Consider the following 25591-nt stretch of genomic DNA (forward strand, 5'->3'; position numbering starts at 1 on the left):
GAGCATCTCCACAGAGTGGGAACAGATGAGATTTCTGCCAACTAATGTGCAGGCCAAAGACTGCACCAAAGCGCTCCAGTTAGTCTATTGATCCCAGTAAGTCCACTCTGACATACTGGAGAAAGAGTAACATGTTGTCAGCATATAATGCCACATAACTCGAACCTCCTACCCAAGCAAGCAGGGGCTCTATTTCGATGGTGAATAAAAAGGGGAAAGTGGACACCCTTGCCTAGTTCTAATCCCCACATCATAAGGTGCAGATAAAGTTGTGCAAATGCGAACCCACGACGTGGGACCTGTGTAAAAAGCTTGACCCAGCAAATAAACCCAGGACCTAGCCTCATTAAAGCCATTACTTGCCACAGATAGTCCCAAATCAGACTGTCCAAGGCCTTCTCAATGTCAGTCGCCAAAACAACTGCCAACCATTTATTCAAGAAATCATCATTCAGGAGTCTCCAGCCTTGAAGCGCCTAGGGAATAAAACCTGCTTGATCTATATGAATCAAAAAGGGCGTGTGAGGCAGGAGTCTGGTCACTAGTATTCGACAAAAAAATTCATAGTTCACATTGAGCATGGACATAGCTGATAGGCTCTAATATCCATGTGAGGGCACCCAGGTTTCAGGAGAGGGATGACTAGAGCTTTGCATGTAGACACTGTCAGATGACCAGACTTCTGAGCTGCAGAGTAAAGTTCTATTAGTTTTGGTGCCAAGCAAAGAATTCTACAGGCAGGCCATCTGCTCCAGGATTCTTACTGCGCCCCATGTTTATAATGATAGCTTTAACTTCATGTATAGTAATGTCTCCTCCAAATCATCTGCATCTTTCCATGGAAGTACCCGCAGGCGAGTCATGGACAGAAAATACTAAACATCATGAGGTGGTGCCCTGGGGTATATGTGTAGAAATCTTGAATTGATGGCGCCCGGCTGTGCAAAGTCTCTCCTGCGTCTGAGTGTGACTCCAAGGCCAGGGAGGCCCTGATATTCAGATCAATAAGCCACGCCAAAAGGGAACATGTTTTATCATATCTAGCTCATCCACTTTCAAGCCTCACATTGGTAAAGGCTTGTCCACTTTCAAACTGCAACTTAACCAGCATTCGCTGTATTTGAAAAACTTTGGGAACTCCGCTGAGCCTTTCTTCATATATGTTTGTATTGATTTGATATGTTTTGTGTTTGCAGTTTAAACCTGATGCAAAATCAGCCTACGTTAAAATTTAAAAATAACCCAAAGATAGGTTTGTGATTTAACCTATGCCGTCCATCCTAGAAAATGGGATGTTTGGAGAATGAGACCGAGGGTTGAGTGGCTGTCCAGAGTCTTGCTTTTTGAGTCCTCAAACAGAAGGTGTTTTTGGAGGCAGTAGTTTTAGTGCATTCACACACAGGACCTAATGGACTGAACTTGCTATATTGCATGTTTTGAAGCGATGCAAGAAGCGGGAGGGATCTGGGAACGGTTTGTATTCCCAACAATACAGGAAGGTGGGGGACGGCAAAGGAAACATGACATGTGCAATGACAACTGTGGTGCAGTAGATGAAGTAAGATGAACACTGGAGCACACTAGCATCTTCCTTTCAAAATTGTACATCTTTTCGATGCCTAAAAAGGTGTACCATTTGCAAACATAGGCATGTTTAAGTATGTGTTAAGACAGTACTATACAATGCAGGCTATGCCCAGGCACAAAAGAAGCACACTGTATAGATGCAAGCCCATACAGAAAGCAACACAACATTCACAACCACACAGTATCCTTTTGTTTAATCAACAAAGGCAAACCATGGGGAAGCACTATGTATAGCATACACTTTGTCACACAGACCAAGCGCAGAAAGTCCCAGAGCTGTGCAGAATAGCTCCATCTGGGCTACTAACAGAGCTACTAGGCCATACAAATAGCATAAATTCTCTGTAATTAAAGCTATTAACAGAAAATTAATGTGAGCAATCAGACAACATTTTCAAACTTTTGGGAGAAATTGTGATCACGGTGATCAGGTTGTCAATTTCTAGACATTGAAGCATGCTCATAATACCTAATGCAGCTGTTTGGCATTGTTGGAGCAAACTTCGCTCTCAGTGAAGCCAGCACGTCTAAGTTCAGGATCTTGCCAGTTTCTCTTTGATGATGTTTTGTATGTAAAGTTTAAGTTTTGAATTAATTCTATGAACAGGCAGGATCATGGAATGATTGATTAATTTCAAAGCTATGAGATGCAATGTCTGGTTTCTAATGCATGCACACATACTAATTAGTAGCTCTAAATCATATTTTACATTTCGCAGTCCATCCATTATATGCAATGATGCTGCACCCAACCCAGTATGTGGGTTGCAGTATGTGGAAAGTAATCCTGCAAGGTGTATCTTGTCGGAGTTCTAGAGTTGTTGGGTTGGAGATGGTTAGTTAAGTGTTAAGGAAACTCAATACTATTTTGATCATCTTAAATGCCAAAATGCTCCTTTCCTCTTGGAATTTTATCTGAAATACGATTTCCAATCCTTTCCAAGGCTACTTCTACACTCAGCTCTACGTGAAGAACTTAAAGAATTTCCTCATAAATTGCAGATGTAGAAAATTGACAACCCCGTCAACATAGCGGTTTCTTTCTCTCCACATGTTTGCTTTTTTGTTAAAAATATTTCACTGCAACCGGCAACATTGCCATTTAAAAAAAAGCAATTTATGACTATTTGAACAAAAGATACCACCAGTCTGGATGCCACAGCTAGAGATGCAGTTGAAAGATCTGAGGAAATGGTGGGATGGGCAGTTTTGCTTATTGTCTTAAAATGCTACCTTTGGACTTTAAAGATGTATTTCCTATCCCTTATCTATTCATATAAACGGGCATGCATCTCTTTTTGGCGATTGCACTTTTGTTTCATGCGAGAAACATTTTATAGCTGTCTTCATGAATTTCAGCCTGAGACAACTCCCTCGAATGACGAAAGGGCCGACTTTTGTAATTGTCCATTATTGTCCTGTTCTTAATGCCTAATTCTTCAGTACGACTGAATGGGAATATTTTTTTTTTTAGAAATCTTAAAATAACATCTAGGGTTTTCTCTCCTTTCCCCACCCAGCTATTTAAACTCATCCAATGCTCAACTTTGTTCCTCAGTTGGTGAAAGTTCTCCTGAGTGTCAGCCAGGAACAGGGGGATGTTACTCAGAATGACGACATATAGGTTTGCTTCAGGGGTAAATCAAGAAACGCATGTTTAGACAAGGAAGGTCCCCTGGACCGACTTCTAGAAATAGCTCACCCCTAGTCATGGCAACTGACCTTTGACTTTGTAACCGTGCAAGATCCCTCCCCATCCCCCTTAGATACAGATGGAGGGGGGGGGTAAAGTGTCAAATCTTTGCTCCCCCCGACCTTCCCGTGACTGCCAGCTCATGGCTCAGCAACCATAGGCGTGCCTGTTCCCCTTGCAACAGGCTGACTAGAACATGACATGATGGTGATAGGAGCCAAACAGGAGCAAGCGTGGAAGGAGAATTCCCATATGCAGCATTGAACAAATATTTTTAGTAAGTTTGGATGGTTCTGACTCAATTGCTGACAAATGTTGGCAAATGGGCTCCAGCTTAGCATCCACAACTGCAGCGATAATAGACTGGAGGGAGTCCATTAAGATTTCCATATTAGCCCACAGCCTTTGGGATGTCGGACCGCCGTAGCTGACCTGAGTTAGCCCTAGGGTGCTTGGATTTCCCAGAGAGCTTCAATCTCTTCCTTTTTCTAACTGCTCTGGGACCTCTCTCCAGGCTTCTGTGGCAGCTGCTGCTTCTACACAGTTACCAGCAGCACAAGGTCCAATAAACGAAGACATCCAGATCTGGGGGGTGTGGGTGAAGAAGCCTCCCGACTGCAGGACATTGGGGACTGGGAAGAAGTCCGTTCCAAACCACCATCAATGGATACAAAGATGTACCCGACAACTCAGAAGGCTGGATCAAAGAGGGAGAGCGAGATAGCCTATGGGTGGCCAGTTCAGTTTCTGTATCAAGGAAGCCCCGACCCAAACGTGCTTTATAGCGCTCCTCAAGTGAGATCAGTTGTTTAGGCTACTCTTCTTGCATCAGTGCAGAGACCGGGCCCAGGAGTGTTCGCTCTTGTACAAGCTGAGCTCTGAAGCCCCTGTGGGTGATTAGCTGCGCTTTAGAAATGATGTATCGTTCGAAATGTTTGCCATCTACATCATGCAACAAACATGTAAAATATGATGGTCTCTTCAAAAGGTACTCAAGAAAACGGAGGCCTACTGGAATACAATATTTGCCTACGGTCACACTATTTGGTTATGCGGGGAAGTTGGAATTAATCTTAGGTTATTCGGTTTAATTTCAATAAACCAGCCACTAAATCCACAGCCACCAAGTATCTATTAGTCTCTCCCTTTTACCTCAAATGTTAACACTATGTTCTTAATTGTTTGTACAGAAGTTCCACATTGCTTATCAAGCACTAGAGAGACATGCTTGCTGCACAGTTTAATAAACATGTTTAACGTAATGAATCCTGATAAGGAAACAAGTGAGAATATCTCTCTTGGGCCTAAACTGGAACTCTAGGTAACTATAGCATCCATTGGTCAGTTTCTTGGTGCACATAGCCTTGGCTGCAGTGCACAGACACCTTACACTGCTGCACAGAGAAGAAGGAAATTAGAGTGAACGTTATGTACAACCCCTCTCATTTGGACCTAAAAGAATAATCACAGTGAAACTGTACTCCCAGGGTTTGCCAGAGTGGGTGACTTAACACCAAAACCCTTGCCTACTATGGTAATCTGTGAGATTACATGTAACCAAATACCTATCTACAACCTTCAACATAATGTGATAACAGTCCACTGTTAGAGGCATATTGCCTTCACTGTTTGCTTTTCACAATAAATAAGCCAGTCCTACTGCCTTTGTAATAACTTTTCATAATAAACTGGCCAGACCTATGGCATCTGGCATGACACTTCCCTGCACACCATCAATTATATAGCTGTCATCATTGGCTTGTCACTGCAAGCAACTTATGCCTACTGTACTGGGTGTAGGTTTTCCAGCCAAACATCCATCATGCATACACACATAAAATTGCAAATTAATACAAAATTACTGTTGTCAAAGAAGAATGCTGTCTATCCCAACAGGGTTTAACAAGGATGTTCACAATGCAAATCTTCAGTACCCATTGTTTGCCCAAGTGGGTAACCAACAGCAAAACCCTTGCCTACCAAGTTAATCTCGGATTCAGTGTAACAAAACACCTGTGTCAAGACTTAAATTCAGAGTAATTACAATCCACCCATAGAAGCCTATTGACTTAAACATATGCTTTTATGCTTACTGCCTTTCTCATTACTTTTCCTAGTTAAACAATCAGACTTATAGCCTCTATTATTGGCTTGTCACCGTGACCAATTAAAGCCAAATGTGCTAAGTGTACTCTCTCCATTAGGCAGCCATTCAGCATACACTTATAAAAGTACAAATGCATACAAGATTACAGTGACAAAGCAAAACCTTCTCTCTCCCAAACAAACCTAACTGGGATTATATTGCAGAGCATATCTTCTATCCCCACTGTTTGTTTGGATGAATCACTCACACCAAACTCTTGCCTACTACCGTAATCTCTGAAATACCTGCCTAATAACAATCCATCCTTCAAAGCCTATTGTCTTTAAGATCAAGCCTATTGTCATAGCATTTCAAAATAAACAAATTAAAAGCCTGAAACCAAGCATGACTTTTCCCAGTGATCCAGTGAATTGTTTCCCTTTACATTTGCTTTACACCTTAAGCGACACAGACCTACTCAACTGCACATAACTTACACTACCATAATGCATAAAGTTTTATAAAATTAAAATTATGTACAAAAATATAGCTTGCAAAAAATGTACAACCCCTCTCAACAGGACCGATCGAGAATAATCAGAGTGAAAACCCCCGGGGTTTGTCTGACTGGGTGGCCAATTGCCAAACCCTTGCCTACCACAGTTATTGTGAGATTACTTGTCAAAAGGTACCTGTATACAGTCTTAAAATGTGATAACTAACTGTTAAAGGCTTGCTTTCTTTAACAAAAGCTTTTCACAGTTGATAAGCTGCTTTTATCAAAACATTTCATAATGAGCAGACCAGCCCTATGGCATTGTATATAATGTTTCCCAGTGCACCAATCAGACCTGTAGATTGTTGCCATAACCATATCATTTAAGCGTAAGTGATTCCACAGTATCCATGAGACACACAATCATAAAATTAGAAAGACATGAAAAAATGCAGTTGGCAAAGCAAAATATCATCTCCCGCAGGCGGGCCTAACTAGCATTCCCACAGAGAAAAATGTATACCTGCAGTTTGTCACACTGGGTAACGGACAACAAAAACAGTCCCTACTAAAATAATCTGAGGTTCCATGTAACATAATGCCTATCTATAGGCTTTAAATAGAGTAATAATCCACACATAAATGCCTATTGACATGGACGCATGCTTTTATAATTAATACAGTCTAGTGCTTTTATCATAACCTTTCATAATAAACAGATCTGGTCTGTATCCATGATCATTTGCTTGCGACCATAGCAAACTCAGTCCTGCTGTATTTAATAGAAGCTTCGTTATGAGCCAAAAAGTGCAATAAAACCAAATTTTTTGGGTGAAGTGCACATTTTCAGCCCAATCAAGTCCTGTACTCAGGAGAACCAACAAGTGGATGGACTAAACCCCTTTCTTTTTGTTGATCACATACGGTCTGGCACTGTCAAGCTAGACCGAAAATCCATGTACATTAGTGTAGCCGTGGACATGCCAAAACTGCTCTCAAACACAAAACTGTACTCTGAAGGCTAATGATGAAAGATGGGTATTGCGGGAGTGCAGTACATTCCTCCTGACTGCCCTCCTCCCATCTGTGCTGCTTTCAGAGAAAAACTAACACAGAATGATCTAGTTATCAAAGACACTTTAGGAGCATTAGTGCCGTTTTTGTCCCCCTGAAATTTCAAGCTCAGTCCGCCATACTGCTGCAGGATCAGGTAAGTGGATAGAGAAAATAAGTGCAGCTGCATGGAGGGAAGCACTTTTTTTCTGTGGAACCACCCAAATTCTAGCCAGTCAAAATATAATCTCTTCTATTAACGTGGACGGTAACTTTTTTAAAAATAGACTTGTTTTATTGATTTTGTCAAAAACTAACAGCAATTACATACAGTCGCCATCCCCAGCCATGTCCCAGAGAGGTATGTCTGTACAGCTTGTATCAAACAGTCTCGCAGGAGCATAACTCCAAAATTAGGCTCACTTGCTATCAAGACATGATTCCATCATCTGGATCATAGTCTCCATCCTCTGATGTGTGCAGTCTAGTGTCGCCTGGATCTACAAACTTGGCAAGGTGTCCCGCCCACACCCCACAGTCATCTCGACCTCATCACGTCTGCATTGCTTCAGTTACACTTCCTCAGCCATTGACCACTCAGCCACATCCGCCACCCAGCGCTCCACACTACGGCCTATATGACTCATCCGTGTAAATGCTACCTGCTGTTTAGCCATTAACAGTAGTAATTCAAAAAAATTACACTATGTTTTGTGGTGTTTCAGCTGACGAACGTCACCCAATAGGCAAATTGGGTTTGCTGTCACACACGTCTGCACCACGGCTTTCACACGCTTCACCACTGACGGGCAACTGGGCGATCCCATTCCAAATGTAGAAAAGAGGCCACAAGGGCCCAACATGTGGGACAGTCACACAGCTTACTGGGGTTCATTTTATGTAAAGGCACTAATGTCACATAAGTGCACTGTAGAAAATGAATGTGTATACGTTGAAGTCTGGCCTTGCAAGGTATAGACTGCACCACCTTACACATTCTTGTCCACTGCGTGTCCTCAAGACGTATCCCCAGATCACCATCCCATGCTAGACCAAGTGGCAGTCCCCTCCCAAGTCTAACAGTCCCTGAAAAGTTATATCCATTGGGCCGCTGGGAAGGTTGGCTATATAGCTCTAATTATGGCTGCTATACTGGCATGATGTCAAAATTGCCCAGGCGCTACCCGGCAGTATCCCATGCCGCTTCGAACGTAAGAAACTCCTTGTTGGAATGAAGGTCTCCCAGCATCTTGCAACCACCCTCCCGCCAGACAGACACCTCAATATACTCAGCTAGGACCCGGAAAGCTGGTAAACCCCAAAAGACATTTCCCTGGTAAAGGTGACATTCCCCAGTACCACCTTGACCGTCTGTTCCCACCAAATATGTACTCTTACTATCAACATATTGGCGAAGCCAAGGCCCCTCACCTTAGTACTCCTGAGAGTTCCTTTTTAGGTTGATCACGTTACGTTTGATGACAGCTTGAATGTCAAGTGAAACCTAAAAAGAATGGTGAAATTGCTAGTTTTTAAATGATTTTAATTTAAAATATAATAAAAAGATACTGCACGGAGGAAAAAAAGAGTAGATGGCATCAGCATTGGGAAGTGGACAGGACGAAGGCAGCATTAATATTTGATGCTGTCAATCTTGCAGGGAGGGGAGCTTTGTAGGTTCACCATGCTCATTTTTGTAGGCCTGTAGTGGTCATTGGACAATGTTTATGATTCTTGTTTAAAACGTCTACAATAAGCATAGACGCAAATAATTGATAATTTGGATACACCACTTTGGATAAAGTAATTTGATCTTAGTTTACTTACGAAAAAGGCATAAATTATACCATCCAAGAAATGCTTAGTGATGCATATAATAAGAGCATCACATCTAATATTCCTGTTTATAGAGTGCTCACAATAAGTTGCTGTTAGGAAATCTGATCATCTTCTTGTAAGCATGACATCATAAACGGCAAAAAGAATTCAATGCCGCACACTCATTTGCGTTTATAGAGATTGTCCACTGTAGGACCCCTTTTTTTTTTTTTTTTTTTTTTTTTTTTTATAACACACTTCGTCCAAAAATCCATAGTTCAAGTAGCAATTTTCAAGTTTACTGCACTTGTATAATGTGTGATGCCTTAATTGGAACTTTATTAATGATTTTTTTTTTTTATGCTGATATTTTAAAAATATCTTCTGATGTCTGCCTGTTGCTGGGCCATTAACATGGCTCCAAAACTTGTCCGAGATGGCTATGGAGTCCTAAGCCCTCTAAACATTGGTTTCTCCTCCTCCTCACGCTTCAAAGTGAGAGTAAAAAAAGTTCCTTTGTCACGCTACATCACTTACGTTACATCAACTTTCCTCCAATCCCAATGCCTGCTTTTCAAGTGTCTCTACATTATTTTCGCACTGAAACAGAAACTGTACTACACTGCTGGTATTCTCAAAAGGTTTTGAGAGTATTGCAATGGAATCACATGACCTGGTCGTCAATGCAGGCACAAATAACTCCTGGCTGTCCTTCCCTCACTGACGTACGAAGGGAAGAAACCACCCGGAAGGGAGGGTAGACCTAAGCAGATAGGGAAGATTCGGATACGTTTTCCGGAACGTAAAACTTCAAAACAATAAAGTCCCCATCTACCTTTGCACAAGTAAACTGAAAGAGCTGAAGTAACATAGTGGGGTGTCTTAAAATACATGGGAAGCAAAGGCTTTCCTTTTTATATATACGGCCCTCACTCAGTTTATTCTTGCTGCTAAAAGCCCTGCTGGGCTCCATCATTTTCCAGGGAGCTCTTTGTGTATATGCATATTATTTTCTTGTTACTGGGGATTGATGTTATTTACAAGCAATTGCAATGCAGTGTCTCTCCCATTACGTTGAGTTAGAGCTATTAGAGTTGTAAACTCCTAACCAAACTTTTCTTGACACATTAAATAAAAAATGAGTGTGATTGAGCTGGGTAAAACAGCGCACTCGAAATAAAGAGAAAAAGTAGTCCAGAAACCATATGGAAAACATGGAGCCTCGTATGTTTCCAGTAGTTTACCGGTACTCTAGAGGAGGGCTAAACACCAGAAAAGGTATGCCGTATGCATGCCTTTCACGAATGAAAACAAGCCAATTTTAAAAGGCAAGCCCACAAACCAATGAAAGTGACTGACGTAACATGGGCGTGGTTAAAATCCCCCTAAAGAGAGATTAGAAGAGCTTTGCGCTCACCCCTAAAAATGACTTTCACTCCCAGATATCCCTTTATTCACGTGGTGGATGGGTACTCTAAAATAATTATACCTATGATAAATATGGGGAGGGACAGAAAAGGGTACGATGGCCCTCAGCTTGCTCTAATGTTTCTGCCCTATTCGAACTGCCAAAATTGATCCTCTGCAATCGTCAGGACAAAAGAAATGTCAGTGCCCTGGTGCAATTCTAAGGTTCATTACACACAAAAATAGCATGCACATATAGTTGCATGTGACAGAGAAAGCTACTTGCCTGTCCAGGGACTGGTACAAAAGTACCAGAAACACCAAACCCGTACGGGTGTATTACTCCAGACCTATGGGGTGCGGATGCTAGTTTGGCCCTGTATTCCGGCAGATTCCAAGGGTCCCTAAAACCTTTAAGCTGGAAAGCGTGGGTAAATATAAGGACTTGTAGATTTTTTGGCTTTTAATGAATACATTGGAATAAGAACCTCATTATCAAAGCCGGTGAAACATTCTACAGCATTAAACCTAACATTCTTTATATGGTCATAAGAAAATGTAATCTCTATCTAGACACATTGTGTCTTTGCGTTAAGCTGGTTTTATGTCTGAATGGCAACTAAAGGACTTGATAACTTTGTTTCCTCTGACAGGTGCCCACTGATGGAAATGCTGGACTATTGGCAGAGCCTCAAATTGCAATGTTCTGTGGCAAGCTCAACATGCATATGAATGTTCAGAACGGGAAGTGGGAGCCTGATCTCACTGGGACCAAGAGCTGCATCGGAACGAAGGAAGGCATCCTGCAGTACTGCCAAGAAGTAAGTCAATGTGTATCATTGTCCAAAGAAATAGTGAATACAGAAATGTTAAATGGATTCTTGAATGTAGCCCTCGATTGGAACCATCCCACTACTAGAGCCATGCCAGGTTGTTTATTTAACCAGAACCTGACATTGTAATCTAACTTTTATTTAGCTAAAGAGATGCTTGCAGCATTAGTTTATTACATTTATTGAAGCAATGAGAACGTTCCCACATAAAACCAGTTGTGAATTTGTGCACTTGTGGAGCACTTAACCTTCTCTATATACTCTCACTTGACTTGGTTATAGTTGACAATTTCCTTAGAGTGAGCTGCATAACTTCAAGGGCTTGTAGATCCTTTATATATCCTACTTCTTTGATTAACTCCCTTTGCACTATGGCCCACTTAATGTACAGACTTGCCCCTTCCTGTTATTCAGGGCAGCAAAATGATGCACATTTCCTGGCTCGTGCCACATTTGAACCTCTTGCTCTATCAAAACATATTCGGGCTCGAATGTTCTTATTGAAGCAAGACCAAGACTGATTTGCATATGGCTGGTTCCTGGCAGAGGCGGCATAGTATACAAAAAAACACACACGAAATGATGAACTGAATTGTGACCAAGAGTAATCACCAGTGGTTGATACTGATTGAAAAAATCCAACCATTTTTTGTTTTTCTTACTATATTTTGTTCACTGTCATTCTGTTAGCCGAGTTTGCTCCAAATACATTTTATTCAGGTGTGGAAGTTGTGAAAAAGTGCACTCTGTAAACTAAGAGCATGAGTCAATTTTGCATATGGTGCCCAGCAAGTAGGTAAATGGCAATAATTTTCAATCCCTCCGTCCTTATCACATGAGAATGTTCAATTGGTTGAAATGCATGCATAGTGCGTACAGTTTTGGCTGCAAATGCTATTCTACTTGTTAGGTCAAAAATAGTTTTCGGGGTCATAAGATGGTTGTGTGTCCAATGAAAAACAAGCATAGGCAATAGGTATTGCAAATGATGCTGGGGGTGCAGACCTATTGACTTTGCCATTACTTTCTTTTCCCAGATGGCCACAGTTCATGCACACACATTTTGGCCATCTAGGAATATTTTTTAATAACCAATAACAAAAGCTTTCATTAAACGCCACTATGCACGCGCTTGTGCATTCATTTCATCTTGGGGCAGTTAAACCAATCCAGGGTGGCTACCATTTGCTATATTGACAATACACAGTCTGCCATGGGGACACACCGGCTCTAGGGACGACCTATTTTTCAAATGAAAACTGAGTAGAGAGAATGGGGGTGAGATACTAGGAGGCAGGCAATGAAAATAGTCCCTTCATACACCATAAAGTGAGCTTCTAACATCAGCAGTGGAAAGATACAACTCATCTAATCTAAACATTGCTACTCTGAAATGCTCCTGGTGTGGGACACATACAAGAATAGGAGGAACACCACTGATTCAGGTGCAGGGAACTGAGATGAAAAATCCATCGAATCATCTGCAAGGGCCAAAAAAAGCTACTCCAAGACTATATTTGAAACCATGAGTCTGTTGCCACCAGACTGCTGTGCTGAATGTTGGCACCACCTAAAAATGGACCTTAGGAATGACTTGACTTTACCACCAGTTTGTCAGACGTGCTTCCTGTGACACACTTGAAGTCGAAAGGAAGCAGAGGGAAAATGAGTCGTGATACTCAAGTGGTGGGATGAAGTCTTATTTTTTAAAGTAGCAGCACAGGATGTCCAACTAGTTAGTAGTGCAAGCATCCCATGCTGGAGCTAAGGGATCAGTAATAGACTGCACTAGTCATTTAACTTATGGTTGCATGGTCGTCTGACCTGACTGGTGTTTTGTGGAAATTATGGTATTCCTTAACTCCTTCTACAGACTTGTTGGCCTACCAAATTGTCATCATTTATTTACGGTGAGACAGTTATTCTGTCCATTTGGGTCAGTACTTAGAACTCTGAAGCTGAAAAGAATAAGCAAGAAACAGTGCTCAATATGTAGAGATACTTTTAAATATTGGCAATGAGGATGTGAATAATTATGCCATCTCTTTAAAATTAAGGATGTGAGTTAAAATATCACATTTGAACACTTCTGTAGTTTGAATCGCTCTTTAGCTGAATGAAGGAACAATCACCTCAAAACACTAGTCTTTGTCCGCTATGGTTCCTTTTTACAGGGATCCCTGCTTTCGATATTGTTTAGTTTTTAAGTTAATAAAAATGACTAATTAAGCTTTGAAGATGCACACAAATTGTGGTTTTGTGACCTGGTTTAGTGCAAGTCTTTGAGTGCTTCAAAGTTGGCTTCGTATCTTTAGATTTTGAAACTGATTATAAGAACTAAACCCTATTTTGAAATCAGTCCTGCTCTTTTTTGTTGAAATAGTCTCAAATTTAGGATATACTTATACTTGTCAGTGGAATAACAAATCAACTCATTTATATTCCGCTGCAATCCATTTCTGAACCTAGAATGCAGTATAGACTTGAGCATTTCAGGGAGAATTTTTTTTTACCCAACCAAGTCTAGTAATGATATACATGAGACTAAACCTGAACTAGTTTTTACTTTTCAAAAAAATATTCTGTTTCTTTTCAGAGCATAGTCCTTACTGTTTGACGGTGAAAGATGTGTTAAAGGTTACACATGAGACCGCTATAGACCTAGTTGTGTTTTGAAGTTGGAATGATAATAGGGACTAGTGAATATTGCATCAGATACGGGGGAGAGATTTTTAGCTAGTGGATACCTACCAGCACTTGGTGTTCAAAGACCTAGAACCTGAGATGACCATGACTGCAACTGATACCCCACAGCAATTTTGTGAATTAACATTTGGCTTGGCAACACATGGCACTGGGAGCCTAATAGACAAAAAACATGGACTATTTCATACCAAAACACTGTGGGCTTTGTTCTCGAGTTGTCTTTAAGACATATCTAAGTGACAAGTTATTTGAAATCAGACACAGCCGCCAAGTACTGCATAGTTTAAGGAGTAGCACTGTTTCCCTATGAACTTAACATAAAAAACAAATAAATAAAGTTGACTCGACTGTCAGTAACTCTATAGTGCAGAGCAGGGGGTTTGTATAAAAATGATTTTGAACATGCAGCAATTTCAAGTGAGGATACAAACAAATGATAATTTTGCAACAGCATAATAAAACTAATTTAAGCACGTAGAAGCTCCGGCATGGACATAATCAAAAAAGGAGAAAAATAAATCTTTGCACTATGCCTTAATATTGATAGTGATTACTTTTGTCTGATGGATGTGCTTCTTCCATCGCTGCATAGATATTGATACTAGCTCATTTAGTCAAATTAATATGCTTCTCCTAACTTTCGATACACAGAAAATATTTGTTCTGTGGTTGCTATGCCATGCAGGGCATGCAAACAATGGAATGTGAGGTCAAGGAAACACTCTTGACGGACAGTGTTGCCTAATGCATCTACTTTGCTAGGTTCAACTTGGTAGCCTACCCTTTCTGACTTCTGGTAATGAAAACCTCTTAGAATTAAATATAAAGATAATACTGCCTCAAACAAGGGACCCAGATTCAAAATTGAAATATGAGTTGGTGTACATGGTTCTATTAGAGCATAAGCAGATATGTATCATAAGAGAAATGCCATGGATGGTAGCTTTCATAGTTGTCAATAAGAAACTCAGTTGCTGGATTTATGCTTGGACGAAAAGGTCATACACTTTCATTAAAGTATTGCTTCCATCCTTCTCAAGGCTATACAGAAGGTCATACGTAAAATAGGTGGGAAACAATCTAAATGTCTTTTATTTTTATTTTTTAAGATCTACTCAGTAGTATCTATTGGTGCATTAGAAGGTGGTGTTTTTCCAACCTCACAAGTGCCATCCAATAATTACAACTTGGAGCAATAGATTGGTACATTTATTTCATACAGATAATGAAAAGGAAACCACCATGACATTCTCAAGGAAACAATTATTTAAATAATGCAAAACCACAGCAGTGGACTCCAGTCCCACTTTCTCCATTTATTATTGCAATGCCTTGATTTTCTATGGAACACAGTAATATGCCAACAAATGTTTACAAATATATTTAACGCCACTGTGTATTTTGAGGTTAAAGGCGAGCAAAGACCATAGTATTTCCTAGTGTCTGTTCACCGTATGAATCTCTACAAGTTAATTGCTGCAAAGAAACCCTTTTATGTTTTTCGTGCGGTCATTATTTTGGCTGGTGTCTCATAAATGTACACTTTGCCCTCACATTACACATGCATTGGTATATCTAGCACAACTGTAGCCCGAGAAGAATAAACAGAGTTGCTATCAGGCATTTTGCTTCAGAGACTGAGGGTGGATAATAAGTCACACCACTATTGATGACCTCGAGATTTAGAATTTCACAACAGTTAGTTCTGGATCAAATCTCTACATTGGTGAATGTGAGGCCACACCCAACATGAAGCTACAAAACTACTGCTACAGTATTACAACTTTTTAGTTTATGAATTTTGTAAATTTACGTGTAATATACTGTAAAGTTAAAAAGTGCAGCACTCTGTTTAAAGGCATTCAAGGCTTAACTGCAAAAACAGTGCACCAGCAGATAGGAATCTTATCTAGTCACAGGAGTTTAACATCCCTGGATCCTGCAGGTGGACCATTATGAATGGAAATCAACTTCCCTGGACTTGTGATATGGCATTTATTGACAGAGGACTGCGACTTTATTCCCTGGCTTGTATGGCATACCAGGCATCTGTATCTATGCTGGGGTAACCCTTGGATGAGGATGCATCCTTGGCTTGCAGCACCCAAACACTATTTAATCTGTGGTAGCTACTGATCATTGTACACAAACAACATGTGCCTTCAGTGATCCTTCCGAAGGAGCCAGCTCAGGCAAGTCATTCTTGCAATGAGGAAGTTCTGCTCTGTATGTGTATTTCTTTGGTAGTGAACCACCAAAAATGGGATTGTGGTGTATACAGTGCACTCTTCCCTTTGCTTATGAAATTTCAGCTAACATTTGGTGGTCCTCCTGTCCCTACTGGTGTGTCACTTGCAGCTGTGGCTTGATCATACACTTTTGTGAATTAGAAAAGAGAAACCTCAGTTTGCTAGGAGAACCTCATGTCCGTGCTGTGTTGGTATCTTTTTTTTTTTATAAGCCACATTGGGTGGCGGAGCAGTACAAGTACTACAGTAGGCAGTACGATGTGAGTAGTATCTTTAGCGTTAAATGCAAGTCCAAATGCCCATTAAAAATAGGGTTCAAGTAGTCGTAATATAAATTAAAATACAAATTTGCCTAGTAGGTAAAATAAATACCTTCCTGTATTTTGTGAAAATTGTTCATCAGTGGACTTTAACGTCTCAATTCCAGTATGAGCTCTGTAACTAACAAAATGATTCCTTTAAGAGAGATCTAGAACTAAATCACTGAACACATCTGTCTGCAAACCTTTAAGTTCTGTAATTAACCATTTCTCGTGTTACATGTTGTCCAAGTTTGTTCAAGGGACAATGAGGACTATGGTGTAACTGAAGGTGTGAAATTTCATTCTGGCCTGTTTCATAAAATGAAAACTTAAGGTATCATGCATGAAAACACTGATTAAGTGTGTACTTTAGATTCTGGAAATGTCTTCCTCTAATCTTAAATTCCTAGAAGGAAATATGAAATTGCATAGTGCAAGGTTTTTAAGTTACTCTCTTCTGCCAATGCTAGTGTTTATTCTGGGAATACAATGCATTGAAATTGTAACCTTACCTTCTAATGATAAAACACATTTAAGCATAGCATGTTAAGGTTAATAATGGAATAACCCTTGTAAATACAAAGTGTATTTTCCCTGTGAGATATTTCATTTATCTTGGTATATATGTAAATTATCGGTTTTTGCAACAGTCTAAGGCCTTTGTCTTATTTGCAGTAACAGGCGTATACTATACAGCAAGGCAGGTGTGTTTTTTTTTTCTTCTTTCTATTGAGGGTAGTGCCATGATTTATTCATAATCAATTTGTGCCAAGGCAAACAAACCTGACCGGCCATGCATTACATGTGGTTGCTGTTATGCTTGTGCAAGGCCATAGTCCGAAACTGGGAGTATTCCAACACCTATATTTTCTGGATCTCCAATTATAATTTGAAAGTTAGCATGCCCTTGATTGGAAATTAGCATGACCTTGATTGGTTTATTCTGGTGCAGAAATAGATTTAAAATCTTTTCAGCTGGAAAGAATGATTTCTAGTAGCATTTCTTAGATAAGCTAAACTTGAAGATGAAAGATATAACCTTTTTAAAGAGCACGGACATGTTGCTTTTTACAGGGGCAATTTTGTTTTGCGAGGGCACCGTGACTTGGTTATAAGAAAGACAATGTTTTTTGTTTCATTTTTCAAAAAGATACAATCCATATTTGGGGGGGGGGGGGGGGGGGCGTGGAAACAAAAGCAAGAATTTTAAGAGTATTCTCATTTGGATGATCAGGTGACCCTCCAAATAAACGGTGAGATGTACCTTTGCTTCCATATTCTATTATTTTAATAGCAGCTGGGCAGAATTAGGGTGATATCTAACCACAATGCACATGTTTTCAAACCTCCCAAATGTATTTTAGGAGGCACTAGGTCAAATCCCACAAATTTAGTGGTCTTGGATTGTAATTTAACTCATCTCATGATAGAATGGGGAGGAAACTTGTACGTAGTAGCGTAAAGTACTATGAAAATCGTGGCTACTTGTACCGGATTTGTATGAAACATCATAGTACTGGCCCTCCTCTTGCGGATGCTATACTACCTTACTTAAGCTTTCTGTCTGTTCATTCTAGAATCATAAAAAGGATGTCTTTTGTACCCCGTTTTCTTAAAAAAAAAAAAAAGAAGACCCGGAATCCTGCCGACAGCTATTAAACGGTGCTGCTTTGTTCCCAAGCACTCCTTGTGGTGCACCCAGTCATCTCTTGTCTTGATGAGGAAGCTCAAAATATCTAGTATGTCCCCCTTCTATCCTTCTACCGTTTGAGGTCTCGCCATTAAATTAGGTCAGTGCAAAAGGGGCATGGACTTGAACTGTCCCTTGAGTATCTAATTTGGTACCTTAGTTTCATGTAGATGTATTCAGTTCCGATATGTGCGATTAGTGCTAGTGCTTCATAGCTCCTCCACACCAATTTAGAAAGGCACATTGTTTGGACTAGATTTGCACTCAGGATCTTTCAGTCGTTTATAAGTTCATTCACAAGTCCTTTAACAAAATAAACTTTTGTAAAATGCATTTTATTTTCAGTGCTAGTGCAATTAACCCAGTGTTGAATATACCTGCATGTGCTTTTACAAAACTTAAAGTATATGACTTTGGGTGGGAGTCCCTTTTCTGGGGTGTGCTCCATTTATTTGGTTTATCTGTCCCATGTTCCTTTAGTGAAGTCCCATTTACAACAAGGTATCCACTTAGGGGTGTTCTGTTAGCCTTCTGAAGTTAATCCCATTACCCTTGCACTAAAAGATCTACACTAACTCCTCCTTCAAGCCCAGTTCAACTTCACAATCAGCTGGTTCCACTTACAAGGACCGCTACACCAAGTCATCTATTTACCTAGCTTAGCAGAGTAACAACATCTGGAGATCAATGCCAGATGAGGAGCTCTGACATCACCTGAATAGAAAATGAAAAGCATAGATAGATCTGTATTTGTGTACTTCCACCCCCTACACCCCCCCCCCAATATTATCTTGATTTTCGTGGTTTAAGGAAGGCTGTTAGGGTTCTTTCATGGCAATTGTGTAACATGTTGGGTAGTATGAGGGGAGTACCTACTGTAATACATATAACTTTTAAAAGGATTGTCCTGGATCATTTAAATAACTCTGAAGGTAAATGTGGCATTGCATATGACAAGAGAACTTTACATGGTCATCCTTGGTATTCTTTATCCCCCAGACACTGGGTAGCACAAATTCTTCAAGGAAATAAGTGGCTGTTTGTCTATGTCGATCTCCTGAAGGATTCAGTTGGCTGAAGATATTGTGAAATCAGAGTCCTTGCTTTGATGATAATTATTACAAGTGTTTGAGGAAGATCATGAAAAAATACATTTTGCCTGAGGTTTTAAGGTTAAGCATCTGCATAATAGATCATTTACCTTTTATTCCCCACCTCCTATGATCTATTCCAGAATAGTTTTAATTCGTTCTTGTGTATTACCGTCCAGGTTGATAATTACTGGATTAGTAAGATAGGTATCATTTGCCTGTACTTTAGCCGTTGAATTGCATTACCTAATATGTCTACTAGGCCGTAGCACTTGAATACTTCTTTATATACATTAATTCTATTCAATTGGACAGCCTATTTAAGAGAGAAGGTTGTTAGGTTTACTTCTGAAAAGACTCCCTTGAAGAGAAATTGAATTAGCAAGGTTAGAAAAACTACATGTGCACAGCCATTAGTCTAATTGCATTATTCTTCTGACTTTGACCAAAGGAATCAATAAGGAGCTTTCTGAAGGAAAAGCGACTACGCCTTAAGTAGAACAAAGATAGTATTTTGGGCTGGGGAGGCAGGGAAACGATTTGGGGAAGTGGAAACTTTCTGAGTAATCACATCTTATAGAGGAAACTAACCATGGCACACAGGGGATGGCCCACCCTTATCAGATACGTGCTAGAAACCGTCCTGCAAGATGAACAAATATCCACTTGAACAGTGCTAATATAGACATTACTCGCTAAGTTTTTCAGGTTTTGAACCTGGATTACTGTCCAGTATTAATGACATGCGTCTTACGGATCATATATTTTGACCTTTTGTGGCCGAAAATCTCAAAAGAAATGAGAGGGAGTGACAGCGAGCCATGTGAGCCTTGCGGTCCAGAGGGACATTGAAAAAAGCTATGTGCTGAGGGCAATTATGACAGCCATTAGCCTCACCATAACAACCTAGCTTTAAACCAGCAGAGCAATGCCAGCAAACTAAAAATCATATATATACTTTTCTAGGGAAAGGAAGAGGAATAGGGCACAATATCTGTGCTCCTCCTACAACAAGTAGACAGCCCAATAATTCTGCACCAAAACACAAAATATCAGAAGTGGCCAGAATCAAGGACAGACAAGTGGGTTATAGACATAATTAAATACAGTTATTGTGTCACTTTCATAAATAATTCTCCAACCATAAAACCCAAGATGTAAAACTACAGGAAATACGACATTCCTCTTCAACTGCAAGATGCAAAAAAGGACTTCAAAAGGATGTGATGCGAAGAAGTACCTATTCATGAAAGACACTACGGATGTACTCGGTGTAACTTCTAATCACCACACTTGACTTAACACTAAGGACAATAAAAGGTTTAAAATTCCTAAATTTGTTTGAAAAGATGCAAAAATGTCAAATGAAAACATTACAGGATTATCTTACTACTTGAGAAGGACGAACTTCTGGTGACTGTCGACCACAAAGACTCATGCTTCAATATACCAAAACATCCAGCTCAAAAAGGAAATTTAAAGTAATGCAGTTTGGATTGTGCTCCAAGAATGTTCACGAAATGTCTGGCGGTGCTGACAGCGCGAAAATCACAAAGCATTCATGTGTGCCCATACCTAGATGATTAGCTGCTGAAAGGCAACTATTTTGTACAATGCGAAATAAGAATTGAAAAGTTGGTATGTTCAATGTATCAACTCTGATTCATGGTAAACCTTAAAGTATCACCAACCCCAGGGGATAAGTTTAAAAAAAATCTTAACAGCAAAAATGAATTCCCATTTGGCATTAGCTTAGTTGTCCCAAAAGAGGAGTATTACAGAAACAAATTTTCATTTATCAGATGTGAGTCTAGGAGGGTGAGGTAATAAATGATGACTTAGAATAACAGCATCTGGTATACATCTCATTCCAAGTTCACATCTTGTCATGTGACCAGTACAGAAATGATTAAACATTCAGTGGTCGCAATTAAAGGAGAAATTGGAGGGTCTACTGCTTCTTTTAACCAAATTATGGAAGGATTTTAAATGGTGGAAGAAGAGCACGTTGGCGAGTGGATTGTTCATTTAAAATCTTGAATTACCATCATTAGGCAAAACCCCCGCTACCTACTCTTCTCATTTTGATGCATCTTTGACGTAGATGGATATTATTCAGGAGCTGTACATCACATTAGATTATCATAATTTCTAGTCTATTTCGGTCAAAGAGTTTAGGATGAGTTAGTTTTATTTTTCTAATCCTTTAGTAATTCATCCTCAGACCTGCCAACGCACACGGTGCCACCGTGTGTCACACGATTTAGTCTGTCTTCACACAGTCATCCGGTGAGAAGTCGAAATCATACCGTGGCAGGAACGAGGAGCTGGAAACCACAAAGTGTGGATGTTCAGCTCCTCTTTGAAAGGTGTTAACAGACGATCTCCATTAACAGGTGTGAAAACACCCCAAGACATCGACTGCAGCCTCCAGAAACCTTCCTGTTTTCGTTTTTCAGAGGGGGAAGGAGGTCAATGGGGCAGACGGGCTCCAAAGGTAGTTCAGCTTGAAGCCCCACCCCCTCCACAGCCACGCCCCCTCCTCACACAGCAATTTTTATTTTCAGGTTGGCAGGTCTGTGTCTTTATTGAAGTGACAAGGTAGCATTCATTAATCTCAGAGCTTTGTTAGAAATCAATAATCAAGAAAGTAATCAATAAATCACAGTAAAATGCATTAACCACATTTCATAAAGGAGAGAATCCTTATTCAGTGATTTGAGAAGGCAAAAGGTGTGAGTTGGAGAAATCCATAAAGAGTTCTGAATTCAAGAGACATCCTAAAGCAAAAAGCTTCAGCTTCAAAGGTCAGCTCAGTAGTTCTATAGTCAATCATAGCAGGACTTCTCATGAAGAAACTGAGTTTCTGAGCACTGTGCTAACATGAGCATGGAACGGGGAATAGTGGCAAAGTGATAAAGTGGCAATTCTACTCTAGGAACACTGACTATTAAAGACACACTATCAGTGTTGCAAGTTCTTTTTGCTTTTTTTCAGTCGGTCAATTACCATGAGAACGCTTTCACTCCCTGTTTCCTTACAGGAACACAGTAAACCTCACACAACAACTAAGGCCACAACTATGTCTTATCATGTAACTATTTTGTCTAGTTTCTCATGATTTGTCCTCTCATTCAAAACCACATCCCACGTGTGAACTTTCATATCTACCTGTCTAAATAATGTCTTCATTAGCTAACAGTAGTCTTTAGAAGTAAAAACATCTGTTGAAACGTGAAGAAAAACATTTTGTGCTACAACTATTCATTGTCAAAAACAAGACTTTCAAAAGGTTAGCATCAAGCCTAGTGCTGTTCCTACAATTATGTTAGTATAGTTAACTATAACATGTCAGTTTCTTAGCGTTTGAGGCCTAGCATGTTTAAGTATGGTGGCCTACTAGAATTTTTGCATTTAACACACATTTTAAACATCATTAGCTTTGCGCATTATTTCAGCATTATTTCTCGTCATCTTTAAAACGTGTCCTTCACCTTAATGTGAAAAGTGGACACTTCAGACTTCTAGTTCCCATGGTAACCAACAAAACAGATGTGCCCAAACAGGTTAGGGAGCACATCGCAATCAGTTAAGCATCAGGGGACAGTGGTCTCCGAAGAATGACTTAGTACGTCTAGAATTTATTATTATTATTTATTTTTTGACTCTGAATCAAAACTAGTTCAAGCCTTTTGGACATGCTCAATAGAAAGAGACTTCAGTCTTTTAGCCCATCATATGTTCCCGGTCAAGAAAACATGCTGGTAGATTACTTGGAAAGACAGATGGGCATGCTGCTTTAATGAAATCTAAAATAGTTAATAGTAATGTGCATATTTCAAATATGGGAGTACTATTGAGCTATCTGCAACAGGCATAAACGCAACAGCTGCACTCTGGGGAATTCACTATCAATATGTCGGTATGGGATCTTTACATACACTCCCTTCCACAGCCTTAATTCCACTTATCCCACATATTTCAAATGAATGGGAGAAATCCAGTAGGAATATGATCTTAATATCTCAACAATGGATAAGCCAAAGCTTGGTACTCATAATTTAATGAGTCTAGCCAAGCAAATGTAATAACATTTCTAATCTTGAATAACACATTGGTTATGGAGGAAGGGACGGTGTTTGCCCACACAAGTTCAAAATATTTTTAGTTGTCAGCATGTCTCCTCAATTAAGAGTTTCAACCCCATTTCCTCAAAAATGTATAACTGCTAGGTAGGAGGCAATAACTCCACCCACCAGAAAACGTAATAAGGGCAATATTTGTGAACTAGTGTTCAAAAATTAATGTACAGGGAAATATAACAGAAGAGAGAATTGTAGTCCAATACCCAGTGCATTTACTTGTATGTAAATTGTTTTGCTTCATATAGAGTGCATTTATCCGCAGGGACACCGTAGACTGATCTGTATGGAAAAACAGGGTTTTTTGTGCCAGTTATTAAAGGATCCATGAAAGCAGCTAAAAAATAGCATTCATCACAAAGCTTTTGGGTAGCAAATGTGACTCCTTTCATAACAATAACAAGTCTGTGATGTCATTTTTAGGTCTCAACGCTAGATGATGTGCATGCGCTGTCTCGAACCAAGTTGTGCCCTACCTACTTTGTGAGCTTACTGCCGTCTGTAGGCTTCCCATTTGCTGGCACCATTGCTCCATTTTTCATTCTCCCTATTTGTCATTGGCATGCACCTGTCGTTCCTCTTCTATGTTTATCTCTCCCCATGAACACCACCCAACTAATTTTAAACACGCAGCGGACATTATCATCCATTGTTTCAGGACTTTTTTATTTTTGAAAATGGGTGACCATGTGTGCATCTGGCAACATTTTCTGTGGGTGCAGGGCTCGCTGTGTGAAGTATTTATCGCAATGTGCTTTTGAGCAGGACTATTCCTGTGCTTGTAAAAATGCACAAGAATTTGTATACATATTCACAGCTCTAACCACTGGAAAGGAAGTCAGTGGCATCACCACGTCTGTAATTTATCAAATGGCCCGTTCAATTCCTTATCAGTGACTTCTCATCCCAGAAGAGTTGTGAAGGTGGGAAAGTTTGGGTTCCACTCTCGCCCTCAGCTGGTTCATGTGCCAGCTCATGGTGACCCACTATCTGTCACTGTGCACCCTAGGGCCAACCCACAAAGCTTTTGGTGCAGGCTGTAATTGTAGCAGCCATGTTGAAAGTTAGGCCGTCTTGTTTTTGACATTTAAGAACGGCATTACAAGTTAAAGTAGCAGCTTTATTCTATGAAACACATAAATATATTCGAAATAAGCAAACAAATATATTGTAGTAAACAAAGAAACTTTTTCGACTTAAAAAAATAAATAAGTTAAGGTGATTATAAGGCATTGTGCTCTCTAATGTGTTAATCATTTTTATTTAATGTAGTGACATAGTATCAAATTTGTGCCAGTGTCGTGCATTCATACTATTCTAAACAGAGATATTTTAATTGTATAACTGAGACTGATTGCTGGGGCATCTCGTGAAGACTGTCCAGTCTTGTTTTTATTTCACAGACTATGCTGTGCCCTCCTTTGTCACACAGTAACCCCCCTATACCCCTGTCACTCCCCCAGTCACAGGGAGACGCCGAGCCCTTCCTGTGTAGTTTTCTTTTTAGGATTGAGTGCGCAAGTGCTCTGGTCTGTTGTAATCTCTCTGTGGGCTTTTAACCACGCCCATTACTTTAGTTGGTTCCTGGGCTTGCCTTTTAAAATTTGCTTGATTTCATTTGTGGAAGGCATGCACACATGTCATGCCTTTTCCGGTGTTTAGCCCTCCTCGACTGCACTGGCCAACTACTGAAAATATACGAGGCTCCATGTTTTCCGCATGGTTTCTGGACTACTTTTTATTTGTATTTCTTACGCAGCGTGATCTTACTGCGCAGTAATCGAGCGCTTTGCATGACTACCAGTTTAATTCTGTTGTTTATCCTATCGCTCCTTGGCGAATTCAAGGGTTTACACAGCGCAATCGTCTTTTTTTTATTTTTTATTTGTAATTCTCCCCCCCCCCCCCTACCCCTCCAACACCCCCCGGTTCCCCTTCCTATCCCCATATCCCCATCCTCTTCCCTATCTTCATCCCTGCCCGCCCCTCCCTTTGTTTAAAGGTACTAAAGTTTTGCAGGAAGAGGGGCCTTAGGAGTTTACAACGCTAATATCTCTAACTCCAGCAAATGCGAGACCCATTGCATTGTAAATGCTTGTTTCTTTTTTTTACTGCAAGAGGCTCAGGTGACTGGAGGCAATATGGGCATTGGTAGCCTCCTGGTGTCCTCGTTGATTAGCACAGTCCACCTTGCAGGTGTCTCTTGAGGGGGGATTCATTTATTTCAGCGAATGAGTAACAGTCTATCACTGTGCTGTGAGGAAGTGAATGGCCTTGTCCAAAAACTACTGGGCTACCCATTTAAATCAATTTCTTGCCACTCTTCTCGTATGGGTCTCTGCAAAGTACAGCCAGCCTTGTTTGGAATACCTACCTTATGGCCATATTATCTGATTAGCTCGGCCTTATTTGTGTTCCTGAAAGTAAATCTTTTATTT

At 40.2% G+C, this 25591-nt stretch overlaps 1 protein-coding gene across 4 annotated transcripts in view; it reads left to right on the plus strand.

The window, feature by feature from the left end:
• APP (amyloid beta precursor protein) overlaps window positions 1–25591 on the plus strand; it is a 403467-nt gene that overhangs the window by 87766 nt on the left and 290110 nt on the right. For all 4 annotated transcript variants that reach the window (XM_069204083.1, XM_069204081.1, XM_069204085.1 and 1 more), the window contains exon 2: window positions 10794–10961. In XM_069204083.1, coding sequence (XP_069060184.1) covers window positions 10794–10961 — 168 coding nt within the window. The remainder of the gene's footprint in view (window positions 1–10793; window positions 10962–25591) is intronic.

The sequence above is a fragment of the Pleurodeles waltl genome, chromosome 8 (assembly GCF_031143425.1).
Source record: "Pleurodeles waltl isolate 20211129_DDA chromosome 8, aPleWal1.hap1.20221129, whole genome shotgun sequence".
Taxonomy (NCBI): domain Eukaryota; kingdom Metazoa; phylum Chordata; class Amphibia; order Caudata; family Salamandridae; genus Pleurodeles; species Pleurodeles waltl.